At 42.6% G+C, this 12,405-nt stretch overlaps 1 protein-coding gene across 1 annotated transcript in view; it reads left to right on the forward strand.

Annotated features, from left to right (window-relative positions):
- LOC310860576 (receptor-type tyrosine-protein phosphatase F-like) overlaps window positions 1–12,405 on the forward strand; it is a 224,392-nt gene that overhangs the window by 52,368 nt on the left and 159,619 nt on the right. The window contains exon 2 of the mRNA XM_083767568.1: window positions 12,110–12,285. Coding sequence (XP_083623694.1) covers window positions 12,189–12,285 — 97 coding nt within the window. The 5' untranslated portion in view covers window positions 12,110–12,188. The remainder of the gene's footprint in view (window positions 1–12,109; window positions 12,286–12,405) is intronic.

Consider the following 12,405-nt stretch of genomic DNA (forward strand, 5'->3'; position numbering starts at 1 on the left):
AATGGACCCTAACGGGTTCATTTGGTTCCATTTGTATACACTCTCAGAGTAAAAATTAACAATGATTTTACAATATAAATTGGGGGTCCCCGTGGTAGAATTGTCATTAAATAGGAGTCCATAGATTAATGCATGTCAAACTGGGGGTCCTTGAAATTAAACGGGTTGAGAATCAGTGCTATAGAGCCGTAAGAATCTTCTCTTATGGGCATCCCTGCATTGGCATATCTTTTCAAATGGGGGTCCGTGGGATGATAAGTGTCAATTTGGGGTTCCTTGACATGGAAAAGTTTGGGAACCACTGGTTTACGCCACTGTCAACTCAGGACATCCCCACCTGGGAATACCCCCCCTTCCCGACAGCCAGGCTAGGCCTGTGGAACGCTAATGTAGTTCCATTAGCGGTCATGAAACAGCAGCTGTCTGCAGCGATGTCTGCCATTCTGAATGAAGTCATGCTGAAAAGCTTACTAGAGCGAACCTTTTGGTTTATACTTGGTTTCCGGAAAATACACAATGTATACACGGCTCACAATATGCCGCGGTTATTTGTACGTAAAGTATATTAAAGGTCTACCACTCCAAAAAGTGTTGTCATGGCAATTGTTATATGCCCTAAAGGGCCATTGAGCACTAAAGATAACTGTAACTATATTGTTCACCATTGTAGATTTTTTTTATAATTGGTATGAACACTCTCATCCACTGACACAGATTTTGTTTTAACTAATAGTACGTTTTCTACTTAGATTTACTATAGTTAATACTACATTTATAGTTATAGTTACTAGGGGTGCACAATTATGAAATGATGACCGATTACCGATCACCGATTATATGCAGGGTCATATCTGCCGATACCGATTATAACCGATTTCGATTTTTATACAAAGGACCACAATGGAAACAAGCCTATAGGCCATATAGGGGCGTGACCCAGAGCCTGTTAATAAAGTTTTCAATCAATCAATAAACTACTATCCTGTTTTCACTACTGAATGGCTACTAAACGATATGAGTATACAAATTGAATGTACTGTAGATAAATCTAAAGTTTATTTTTTACTTACTTTTTAAAATAAGCAGCTTGAGTGCAAAAAAAAAACTTTAAAAAGTGACTGTCCCCTTTTCAACTGCACATTTTTTGCACAGGGGTTCACAAACTTCACCTTCGAGAGAGACAAAAGTGTTTTGTTAAGCTCATTGTTGATTTTCTTTTTTTTAGCTCATTGTTGATTTTTTTGCGTAAATGGTAAATGGTGCATTTATATAGCGCCTTTATCCAAGGCGCTTTACATATATTGTGCATTATACATTCACCCATTCACACACACATTCATACACCGATGGCAGCGTAAACGGAAACTGCCCATAGATCCGAAGTCCCGTTAGTCCGAACATGCACTGCTCCCGTGCTTGCGGTTAGGTTTAGGTTTGCTCCCGTGCTTGCGGTTAGGTTTAGGTTAGGGTTAGAGATAGGGATAGTAATTTCGGAACAATGAACCTTCTGACTAATGACACGGCACCGCGTAAACCATGCAAGGCACCAACCAGCACATCAGCAGCAATTTGGGGTTCAGAGTCTTGCTCAAGGACACTAACTAACTCTGGGGGAGCCCGGGTTTGTGTGTGAGTGTGCGATATACAAACTATTACTAAGCTTACCATAATAATACATTGTTTAGTTTATCACCGTCTTACATGCAGGAGTGAGTTTAGCAGGAGAGGGAGAGGCTGAAACAAAGCCAGGGACAGACATGCACGGAAACAGTTAGCTCTAGATAACAGCTTCCTACACTACAGAAGAACAGAACACATGATTCCAGGACAGACATTAAAAACAGAAACATTAACCACAGTCTCTGTGGTTAAATACAGAGGCGACTGCAGGCTATCATGTTCAATGCAGCCATTATGGTTGCACTCCACTCCAGCAACAATCACGTTCGTGTTGAAAACACCTACCCGGTATCACTACTCTAAACTAATTTATGTACAAAAAACCCTCTCCTACTGTCAGGGGCGGCCTTAGGAATCTGGAGGCCCGTTTCAACCAAATATGAGGCCCCCATATACCTATGACATCATTATTTTGTTGATACAGTCGTATATTGATACGAATAGTTTGACTGTTCAATATCACACGCAGCCATTACTCTCCACAATTAGCAACAACAACACCTTTCCTCATCCTGTCGTCCCTTCACAATTAAAGTCTCTCCCCTTTACCTCCCAATGCTGTAAATTTTACCATGTTATTTACATAGAATAGGTGTAACTTTACTAACTTAACATTGTGGGAGAGAGCAAGGCAGTGAGTGAGCGAGAGAGAGAGAGAGGGCCAAGAGTGGCGGGGGTTGACTGAGGGGACTTCAGTGCACTGTACACTCTTGCTTCGTGTCCCAGGTTGGCTTGGTGTGGAATGTGCTAATTTCTCCCCTATATTCAAAGTCTGATTCCCATTGATTGTTGGCTGTGTTTAGCATGTATATGGCTGTGGAGTTTTGGTACAAAATCAAAACAACTTGTCTAATATTTTGGCATGTTTAAACCTCCAGGAAAATCCGTGTTAAGGTTCTTAATCCACTGTTTTCCATTAAAACGTCTTTGTCGTAAAACTGTCCAGTTGGGATTGTGTTGAAGTCCAGGTATACTTTTAGAGCTTCAATGCCGTGAGGCATGAAATGTTGAACAATCCTTTTAGTTGTCTTTTTTGCATTGTTAATATTGTATTTGTGTTGTCTCAGCCTTGCAGCTATTGTTTTACTCGTTTCTCCGACATATTGTAAGCCACATTTTTCACATGTGATTAAATAAACACAGTTGCTGGTGCTGGCTGTTATCTGTTGTTTAATCTCCAACATGCGTTTGCAGTTCTATTTTTAACTATTTGTTTGGGTTTGAAGTATTCTGGTCTCTGGCGTGCTGGTGTGTTGATTCCTTGCTGTGTACCAGATAAAATGGTAAATGGTGCATTTATATAGCACCTTTATCCAAAGCGCTTTACATAGATTGTGCATTACATTCACCCATTCACACACACATTCACACACACACACATTCATACACCGATTGCGATGCGATGTACCATGCAAGGTACCAACCAGCACATCGGGAGCAATTTGGGGTTCAGTGTCTTGCCCAAGGACACTTCGACATGTGGACAGGAGGAGCCGGGATTCGAACCGCCGACCCATGGATCATTGGACGACCTGCTCTACCTCCTGAGCCACAGTCGCCCTTAAGAGTTTTGTTTTTTCTGTAGGCTGAGTTTCGCGATTATAATTTTTTTGGCATAAGGAGAAGGAAAAAAAAAAACTAACAATAACAATAGAAGACCAAGTCCTTTCAGGACAGCTTGGTCCTTTAAATAAAAAAGATCATAGACATAAATACACAATAAAGAGAGTTCCACCGTTTTCAGTTTGGAACATACAGACACAGGTTTGTGTTTCCACCGCATTGTGTTGGACGGAACAATTGTCATTGTTTGATGCCTAGCTGAATGGTTAGAGAGCCTGTCTGGAGAGAAGGATTCTCCTGAGGTTTGAATCTCAGTAAGTGATGCTGAGAGGTGGCTCACCATCAGGTGGGATGAGATGTTGATCCATCATTTCTTGATCTTTCTGATGTTCCTTTGTGTGGAAGGTGGTCTTGGTTGTTGTTGTAGTCTGTTGTCGTTGGTTGCCATGGCTGCCAGTTCCCACCTGATGTCGTGTGGGAGTTCTGATTGGTCCAGAGCGTACTGCATAACTTCTAGCTTACATAACGTCTTAAGACGAGGACTCAAGTCTAAGATGAACAGCTCATCAGAGATAGTGTAATATCCTCTTCCTCCAAAGAAGATGATACGATCTCCCACAATGCAACAGCACATACCATGTGTTGGACATGGTCCTTTCCCCTTGGGCTCAACCTTCTTCCAGGAGAAGGTCTCTGGACTGAATTTCCACAGATCATTGAAGTTCTGGTTACCGTTCCAGCCACCAAATATGTACAGCTCTCCATTGTAGGTAAATGCTGAATGACACCAGCGTCCTTCTAGTAGAAGTTGTGCAGAAGGTGTGTTCAGCCAGACGTTGGTCTCTGTGTCAAACACTCTGATGGTTTTGTAGACCCCCTGGGACCTCCAGCCCCCGAATACAAACATCTTGGTACCAATGATAGTAGCAGAGTGACAGTGTGAAGCAGGAGGTGGAGTTCCTCTGGTGTTAATTAAAGTCCAGACCATTGTGCTGGTGTCCAACTTGTACATGTCATTAGTGCTTCCAGTCAGCTGGGTGGCTCCATGGATAAACATGACCTTCTCCAACACACAGGCTGAGTGGTAGCACCTCTCCTCTGGAACAGTCCCAGAAACCCTGGGTTTGAACCATCTGTGGGAGTCAACATCAATTGCATAAAGCACATTGCAGTAAGGATAGCCTCCCCAGATGTAGACTGTATCTTCAACCAACACAGCTGTGTGGCCCCAGCGCATGGATGGAACCTCAAGGTGACCGTCCCCTCTTCCTGGTTCCACTGGAGGTAACTTCTTCCAGCATAAAGACACTGTGTTTAATACATGGACATCCATCTGTCCCTGCATGTTGTTGATGGTCCCTCCATCACAGCAGCCTCCAAAGGAATACAGTTTGTTCCTCACTGTTACAGCAGCATGACGGGGTCGCTTTGGTCCTCCTGCTTTGGAAAAGGTCCAAGAAGGTCTGTCTGTCTGTCTGTCTGTCTGTCTGTCTGTCTGTCTGTCTGTCTGTCTGTCTGTCTGTCTGTCTGTCTGTCTGTCTGTCTGTCTGTCTGTCTGTCTGTCTCACTCTCTTCTCTCTCTCGACGTCTACAGTCATTTTCCACACGGTGCATCATCTTATATCTTCTGGTGTGACATCACACGAGACACAAACTGTTGCCATGCACGCCTTAACGACGCCAATTAGTGCAGCTGTTCTTCATCTGCACCCTTTGAACTCTATTGCTATATTTATTACTTCATTGCGGCTACCTTGGGGTCTATGGATCTATGGATCTATGGGTCTATGGATCTATGGGTCTTCCACACGTATAGCATAGTATAGTGTATAGTATATAATATAGTTTCATTATATAGATATTCCACTGTTACGTTCTTAGCTTACGCATGTTTCATGATAAATGCTTTTTATGTGATGCATTCCCATGCTTTTTGTTCTTGCTTAATGTAAATCACTCTGGATTAAGAGCGTCTGCTAAATGCCTACATTGTAAATTGCTACAGCGTTCCCTAACACTGAGCTGTGTTGTATTTTGAGCCTGTGTGTGTGTGTGTGTGTGTGTGTGTGTGTGTGTGTGTGTGTGTGTGTGTGTGTGTGTGTGTGTGTGCGTGCGTGCACACGTGCGAGGAATGTGCTCAAGCTGACTGGCTGAGCACGGAATGTGATGTATGGTGATAACAGTGCCGCTCACGTCACGCGGGTGTGATATTTTTCTCCATATCGATGTGTGAGAGACAGTCCACTGAGCAACTCAAAGTGAGGCTGAATGACAAGCATTTTGCATTCTGGCTCTTTGAGGGGAGCTAGCGCCCCCTAAGGCCAGCTTGGTGTGTTTGTGTGTTCTCAGGGGCGGCCTTAGGAATCTCGAGGCCCGTTTCAAGACCAAATAATTATGAGGCCCCCATATACCTATAACATCATTATTTTGTTGAGGCCCCCCCTGAGGGTGGAGGCCCCCCCTGAGGGTGGAGGCCCGTTTCAATTGAAACTGGTGAAACATACTTAAGGCCTCCTATGCCTACTGTTCTTAAGTCAGCATGCAGCTAACAGCTGATGCTCTTAAAGAGACAGGCAGGCTGGCCGCTCTGTGAGTACAAAGCTATTGACGGTCATGTTATTATTGCGTCTACAATATCGGTGAAAATAATCAGAGTTATTTTGAGATCGGATTGATACCGATACGGCATAAATAGGCCGATATCGGCCGATGAAAAAATCGGGCCGATTATATCGTGCACCTTTAATAGTTAGTTACTAGTCCATTCCCGTTGGGGGTTAAGAGCACCCTAGCCTCAGTACCCAGGCTTTTATTGTCGTTCGCATGAGAACGGCCAACGTTTGGGAGAGAAAGTGTGTTGTGTTCTTGCTAATATTGATATTGATTGAGACAGGAGAGTAATTGAGAGTTGCTAAGAGATGAGCTTGGGAAGTTGGAATGGGCACACATTATTATTATTATTATTATTATTATTATTATTATTATTATTATTATTATATAGGCTAGTGGTCCCCCAAGTGGTCCACAAAGCATTCCCTCGGGGAATGCTTCCAGTCATCCCCGTTCTAAATTTGACTGAGGGACTGCCATTGGATTTTTTTTAATTTTCGTTTTTTCATGTCATATGAAAGCAGGGAATCATAGCTTCAAATTGACATATTGGTTGTTCAGTTTGACCCACCAGTTTTGGAGATATGGCTTATAGAGTAATGTCTTGCAGAGAAACAGCGAGTTGAGAAAACAGGCTTGAAAGGTTCACTTCTGTGGACTCTAACATTACACCTAGCTACATGTTTAAGCATTTATTTCATAATTTACATGTCGATTTCAGCTCTGACACTAATTTCAGACATGGGTGGGTGACGTGACATGGTGTCCCTGGCTGTCCTTAGTGTCACTCATGTATAAATAAGAAATATATTTGTCAAAAACCTTCTGAATATTGTGCAGGACATTATGGTCCATGTGAACATACTCAAGATTAAAACATTTCATTCCTCATTTCTTCAGAATTGTCAACCAAACACAGCAAAACTCATATGGTGCGACTGTCCTGGCCTTGTTTCTCAAAGTAGGAACTTAAATAAAACTAAGGAAAAAAATGCTAAAATTATTTTAAAAAATCCATAAATATAATATAGATGTCTATTTGTGAGCCTAATCTTTTCAAAGTCCAAGCATAATGTTTTCAGTCATTTCTGATCAAAAATATTTTGTCCCCCAAACCAAAATCATATTGTGTGACACCATTTTGGGAAATTTCAACAGGCAATTGTTTACACACCCATTGGGATAGAGAGGTACTTCTTCAGTAAGGCTGTTCAGCACTTGCATTACAATAGCATGACAGGTGTCTGTGGTGAATTATCATTTTAACATTTTCATAAAATACGATCTTGTTGGAACGCTGACAAATGCGACTCTTCCAAGTGTCTGTGGGTGTGACACCTTTTTCATTAAAAAAGCTTAAGGTATTAGATTTTTTGGTCATAATTACATGTAAATCTATGTTGCTTTGTTATAGCTAGCATGTTGTTAGCATGCTAATGTGTAGCTAGTAGCCTCAAGGTTATGTTAAGTGCAGAAAACGTAATATGGTGTGACACTTTATCATAATGGTGTGACTGTTTTCCTGTCACGCCATATGACTTTTTTGTCACACCATATGATACAAACTGTAATTTCCTACAGATATAGCAATAAATAACAAAGTCCCATGTTTATTTTGTCCATTTAAACATTTGTTTTAAACATTTTCACCTAAAATCTGCAACTATCCACAATAAATTGTGTTTAATTTTGTTTTATTCAGTCATTGCCATGTTATTCAGTGTTAAAGCAATTTTCCTGTTGCTGTTTTTCCTGAGTAATTGTTTAATCAATCTGTAAAGTTCAGTACTCACTAATAAGTAGGTTAAAACACAGTTTGCTTTGAAAAATGAAGATATGATCATACGGTGTGACACTAAATAATTTGGTGTGACGTTCCAAATAGTGAAAAAATCATACCTTTATTAATGATGAAACCATTAATGTTTATGGATTACATAGCAAATAGTCTAAGGAAGAGTCACAAATATTTGTGTAATTTTAGAGAAAGTTTTGTCACAATAAATGCAAAATATATTGAAAGACCGATAACATGGGCCTCACATTGAGTGTTGATTACGAAAATAATATACAGATTTAATACATTTTCACAAAACTATAGTGGATCACAGGTTAGTTATGATAAAGGACTTTGATAAAGTGAGCAACTTAAGAAAGTTGTACTCCATTTTCATTTTATAAACAATTATTGTCATGTCACACCATATGACGATTTTAGGCACAAGTACAACAAAATGCTGAATAAATTCTGATTCCAATAAAATATCTAAAAACAAAATATGTTTCCATAAAGATGAGAGTGAGTAGAACAAAAGTAAATCATTTTTATTCCTGTTATTTAAAGGTTTTAAAAAAACACTTTTTTGGGGTGTCACGTCACTGACCCACATGCTCTAGTATGTGACGAGTCTACTGTGCTATTAACTCATTTTTAAAAAAAGGGGAAAAAAAGTTTTTCTCCTCCGGTGAAAAGCTGTAATTTGCGCGATGGCAGTCTCTCAGTCAAATCTGGTCACATATGGCCAGCTTGTTGGTGCTTTGCGCTCCTGCCTCGTTCTTGAGTACATCCACATTATGTTAATGTGGGACGTCATCTTTATCAATGCCCATGTGTTGGTTCCCACAGCACTACTTTGCTGGCTGGCAGTTCTTGATGTCTTTGGCAGTGCTGTCCTGCTAGTCTCATTCTCCTGGCGGCTACTTTCTGGCTCACCCTTGGTATTCCCTCATACAGGGTATTGTTGGTAACATGTACGCTCTTGCTGATGTTAAGTACTGCGCGCAGCATTCTGGTGTAGCACCCGTCTAGAGACTTCTGCAGGGTTGGCTTCAGGGTCCAGCATTCGCTGCCATATAGGAGAACAGATTCCACCGCTGCATAGACGAAGCTGAGTTTGATTTGTCGGGAGAGATTGGGGTTCAATACACTGGTCATGCCATTCAGGGCCCTCCATGCAAGTGCCCGCCTCACTTTCAGATACTGCTCGGTTGAGTTGACCCATGAGCCCAGGTACTTGAAGTCCTCCTTCAGTTCCTCCTGTTGTCAGAGGTGGATGATCCGGTGAGATGTTATAGGTGATATATGGCATTTAACGTGAGGCCCACCTTGACACACTCAGACTCCACTCTGGTCAGGAGTTCCTGTGCTTGCTGCACGTTGTCAGAGAGCAAATATGTCGTCCGCATAGTCCAGATCTGTCAGAGAGCAGCATAGAGAGCAGCAGTCGTTGTGGTGATGCCAGTGGTGAGCGTACCTCATGGCGCGCTCTGCTAGGTAGGGCCTACTTGTGTGCAAGGCGCAAGTTGGCATCTCGAGAGAGTGCATTTCTATGTTGATTATGTTGTTCGTATGTCAGTTTATACAGGCTATACTATCAATGATAAGGTCTATAAACTAAACCCTAAAAGAAGCTCTCGTCATCCTGCTAAATACCTAACCGACACTGACTTCGCTGATGACCCCGGACGGCGGTGGCTCAGGGGTAGAGTGGCTGGATGGTAACCACAGGGTTGCCAGTTCGAACCCGGGTTCCCCCAGAGTTTGTGTCGAAGTGTCCTTGAGCAAGACACTGAACCCCTAATTGCTCCTGGTCAGGCTGGTGTGCTGGTTGGTGCCTTGCATGGTTTCCGCCGCCATCATATATGAATATGTGTGTGAATGGGTCAATTGATGCACAATCTATGTAAAGCACCCTGGATAAAGGCGCTATATAAATACACCATTTACATATCAGTACTCCTTCGAGTACGATCAGCCTTCAGTCTCTTGAGCAGGCCACCAACTGTGTTGGTCTTTATCCTTAGTCAAAGCAGACCGGAGGTAGAAAACTGTCGTTCCCTGATGTCATCGCTAGGGACGCATGCATCAGTAAGCATGGGAACTGCATGGGATGGCAATGAAGGACCGGGAAGTCTGGTGTGCCATTGTGAAATCCATGATCTCGACTGCGGTGGAAAAATTATGATGATGGTAGACCATTGTATCGCATCTGCCCGTGGGACCTCATTGTTAGCTTTAGGAACCCTATTACACCAACTGTCGGCTGGCTACACTCGTGAACTCCCATTCAGTCTGAACGATGTGGGCTTTTGTCCGCGGGTTGCGTTCTCAACACACAGCTCTGTCTTATGGAAGTCCATTCGTCTGATCCTGCGCACTAGAGTTGACTGTTCACCCTGCCAACACCCTTCATCCATGCGTTCTCTGAATGAATGACTTCTGTGTGTGTGTGTGTGTGTGTGTGTGTGTGTGTGTGTGTGTGTGTGTGTGTGTGTGTGTGTGTGTGTGTGTGTGTGTGTGTGTGTGTGTGTGTGTGCGTGCGCGCGTGTGTGCGTGCGTGCGTGCGTGCGTGCGTGCGTGTGTCTGCGTGAGTGTGTCTGAGTGTGTGCGTGCATGTGCTATCTAAAGGGAAAGTGGGGCTTTCGAACATTGTAACAAAAGGCCTTTGGCAGACAGGGCAGAATGTAATTTCCCATTCCAGGGGTAAGAGCATGCAAGGGTTGCCTGAACATGTTTTGTTTAGGCCTTGTGGTGTACTCACATTTTGTACTTTGTAGTAAAAGTATCAACACTGCAATATAAATCAAATCGTAGAAAGGTATTGCCTACATCAAAATGTAGGCTATACTTAAAGTGCCACAAGCATACGTGCAGAATGTCCCATTTCAAGTTTTCACATGTAGCCTATAGAAATCTTTTGAAAATGGCCGAAATTTATATAGGGCTGAAGTGGTTAATGTCTGTTTTGTAACTAGTAACTAACGTTACTAACGTTACATAAGTATTGGAAAGTACAGTATAGGCCTAGTTAAGTAAATGTACTTTCCACCACTCCATGGGCTGTATTTTGCGTGTCTTAAGTACCAGGTCTTATTGCCTAACTTGAGTAAACTAAAGACCTGGAGGCGTGATCAATGCTCTTTGAGCACTCAGAATAGCCAAATGGCATTGATCCAGGTCCAGGTCCAGCTCCAGGTCTTTAGTTTACTCAAGTTAGGGAATAAGACCTGGTACTTAAGACGCGCAAAATACAGCCACATGTTTCTAAAGTGTAGTTACTTATTTTTTCTTCTTTCTTCTTTTATTTTCTTGCAATTATTATTTAAACCAAGGGTTTTCAAATATTCTTTCATCCCTAAGCCCCATCTGAAAATGTGAGGAGAAAATCAGTTTTTTTAATTTCTTTTATCCAAAATGAGTTAATAGCACAGGAAGATTCTTCACATACTGTACAAGAGTATGTTTGAAATACATATCAGAGTTGAAATCGACATTTTTATAATGGCAGACGCACTGTGTACAGTAAGTGTGTATACAGATTCAATGTGCTCATCAGCAATTTAAGTACTGTACTTGTCTAAATGTACTTAGTTACTTTCTACCACTGTCTGAGGGGGACGATGACGACAACACGTTCCTTAAAGATGGAGTGCCGATATTTTTTCCAGTTTTTCATGTGTTTATGAGGTGACAGTACTTCATTAGACCCCTTGGTGTGGTTATGTGCAATGATGTCTCCCCTTTGTATTTAGAGTTTCTTCCTGGAGGCTGAAACCTTAACAGTCGAACATGCCAATGAAAAAAAAACAGTGATATAGTGACATCACAATATCATCCCCTCCGCTATCCCATAATGCTTTGGTGCACTGCTCCTCCTTGTGGATAGGGGGAGGGCTGTCTTACTGAGACGTGCGTGCGCGCGATCTAGTCATGATTGACTGCCCCTAAGCCAATGGGAGTCTGACCCCTTACTCTGAAACGCTGCCTAAGCCAATGGGAGTCTGACCCCATACTCTGAAACGCCGCTGAAACGCCGCCAGCCAATCGCATCGTAGCGACCTAGTCATGATTGCCTGCACCCAGACCACACTCTGCAACCATAGACATATACAGTATAAACACTGAAGCGCGGAGCGGAGCGCATGATAACACCACCTAATGTTATGAGCTAACTGGAGAGCAGAAAAAAGAAAAAAGGGGACAGATGCACAACGGAGACAGCGATTGTTTCACCTGACAAATATGACTATATGTCATAATTTCTTGTTTTATTTCGTTTTCGTCAGTGGAAAAAAGAGCATGAGCATTTTTACGTCATTGTTGTATTTGACAGAATTAGCAGTGTAAACATGATTGACACAACATCTTTCCAGCTTTCCAGACACAACGTTCCAGGTCCTATATACGCATTTGTACAAGAACCTTTAAGAATGGAGTATAGCGTTTGTTCAACACACATCTTTTTTCTCCTTACAGCTGTCAATCTGTGACTTCATGAGCTCTTAGCCAATCACCGGTGGTTACAAGACCACGGAGGCGGGTCCAAAGCCAGAGCATGGACGCCTGCAGTAACCTGCATCAACCAGCCCTGACCAGGGGGGCGCTGTTTCTCCTGCTGCTCTCCAGGCTGCTGCTACCCACACATGCAGACAGTAAGTACAGTACAAGTATATACTAAAGCAGGGTCCCCCCCCCCCCCCCCCCTTTAAAAAAAAATCTTCCAGGGGCCACAAGGGGGCGCTCCACGGGCTGCAAATGGCCCGCGGGCCACC

Source organism: Protomyctophum parallelum (assembly GCF_964188405.1).
Source record: "Protomyctophum parallelum genome assembly, chromosome: 6".
NCBI classification, from domain to species: domain Eukaryota; kingdom Metazoa; phylum Chordata; class Actinopteri; order Myctophiformes; family Myctophidae; genus Protomyctophum; species Protomyctophum parallelum.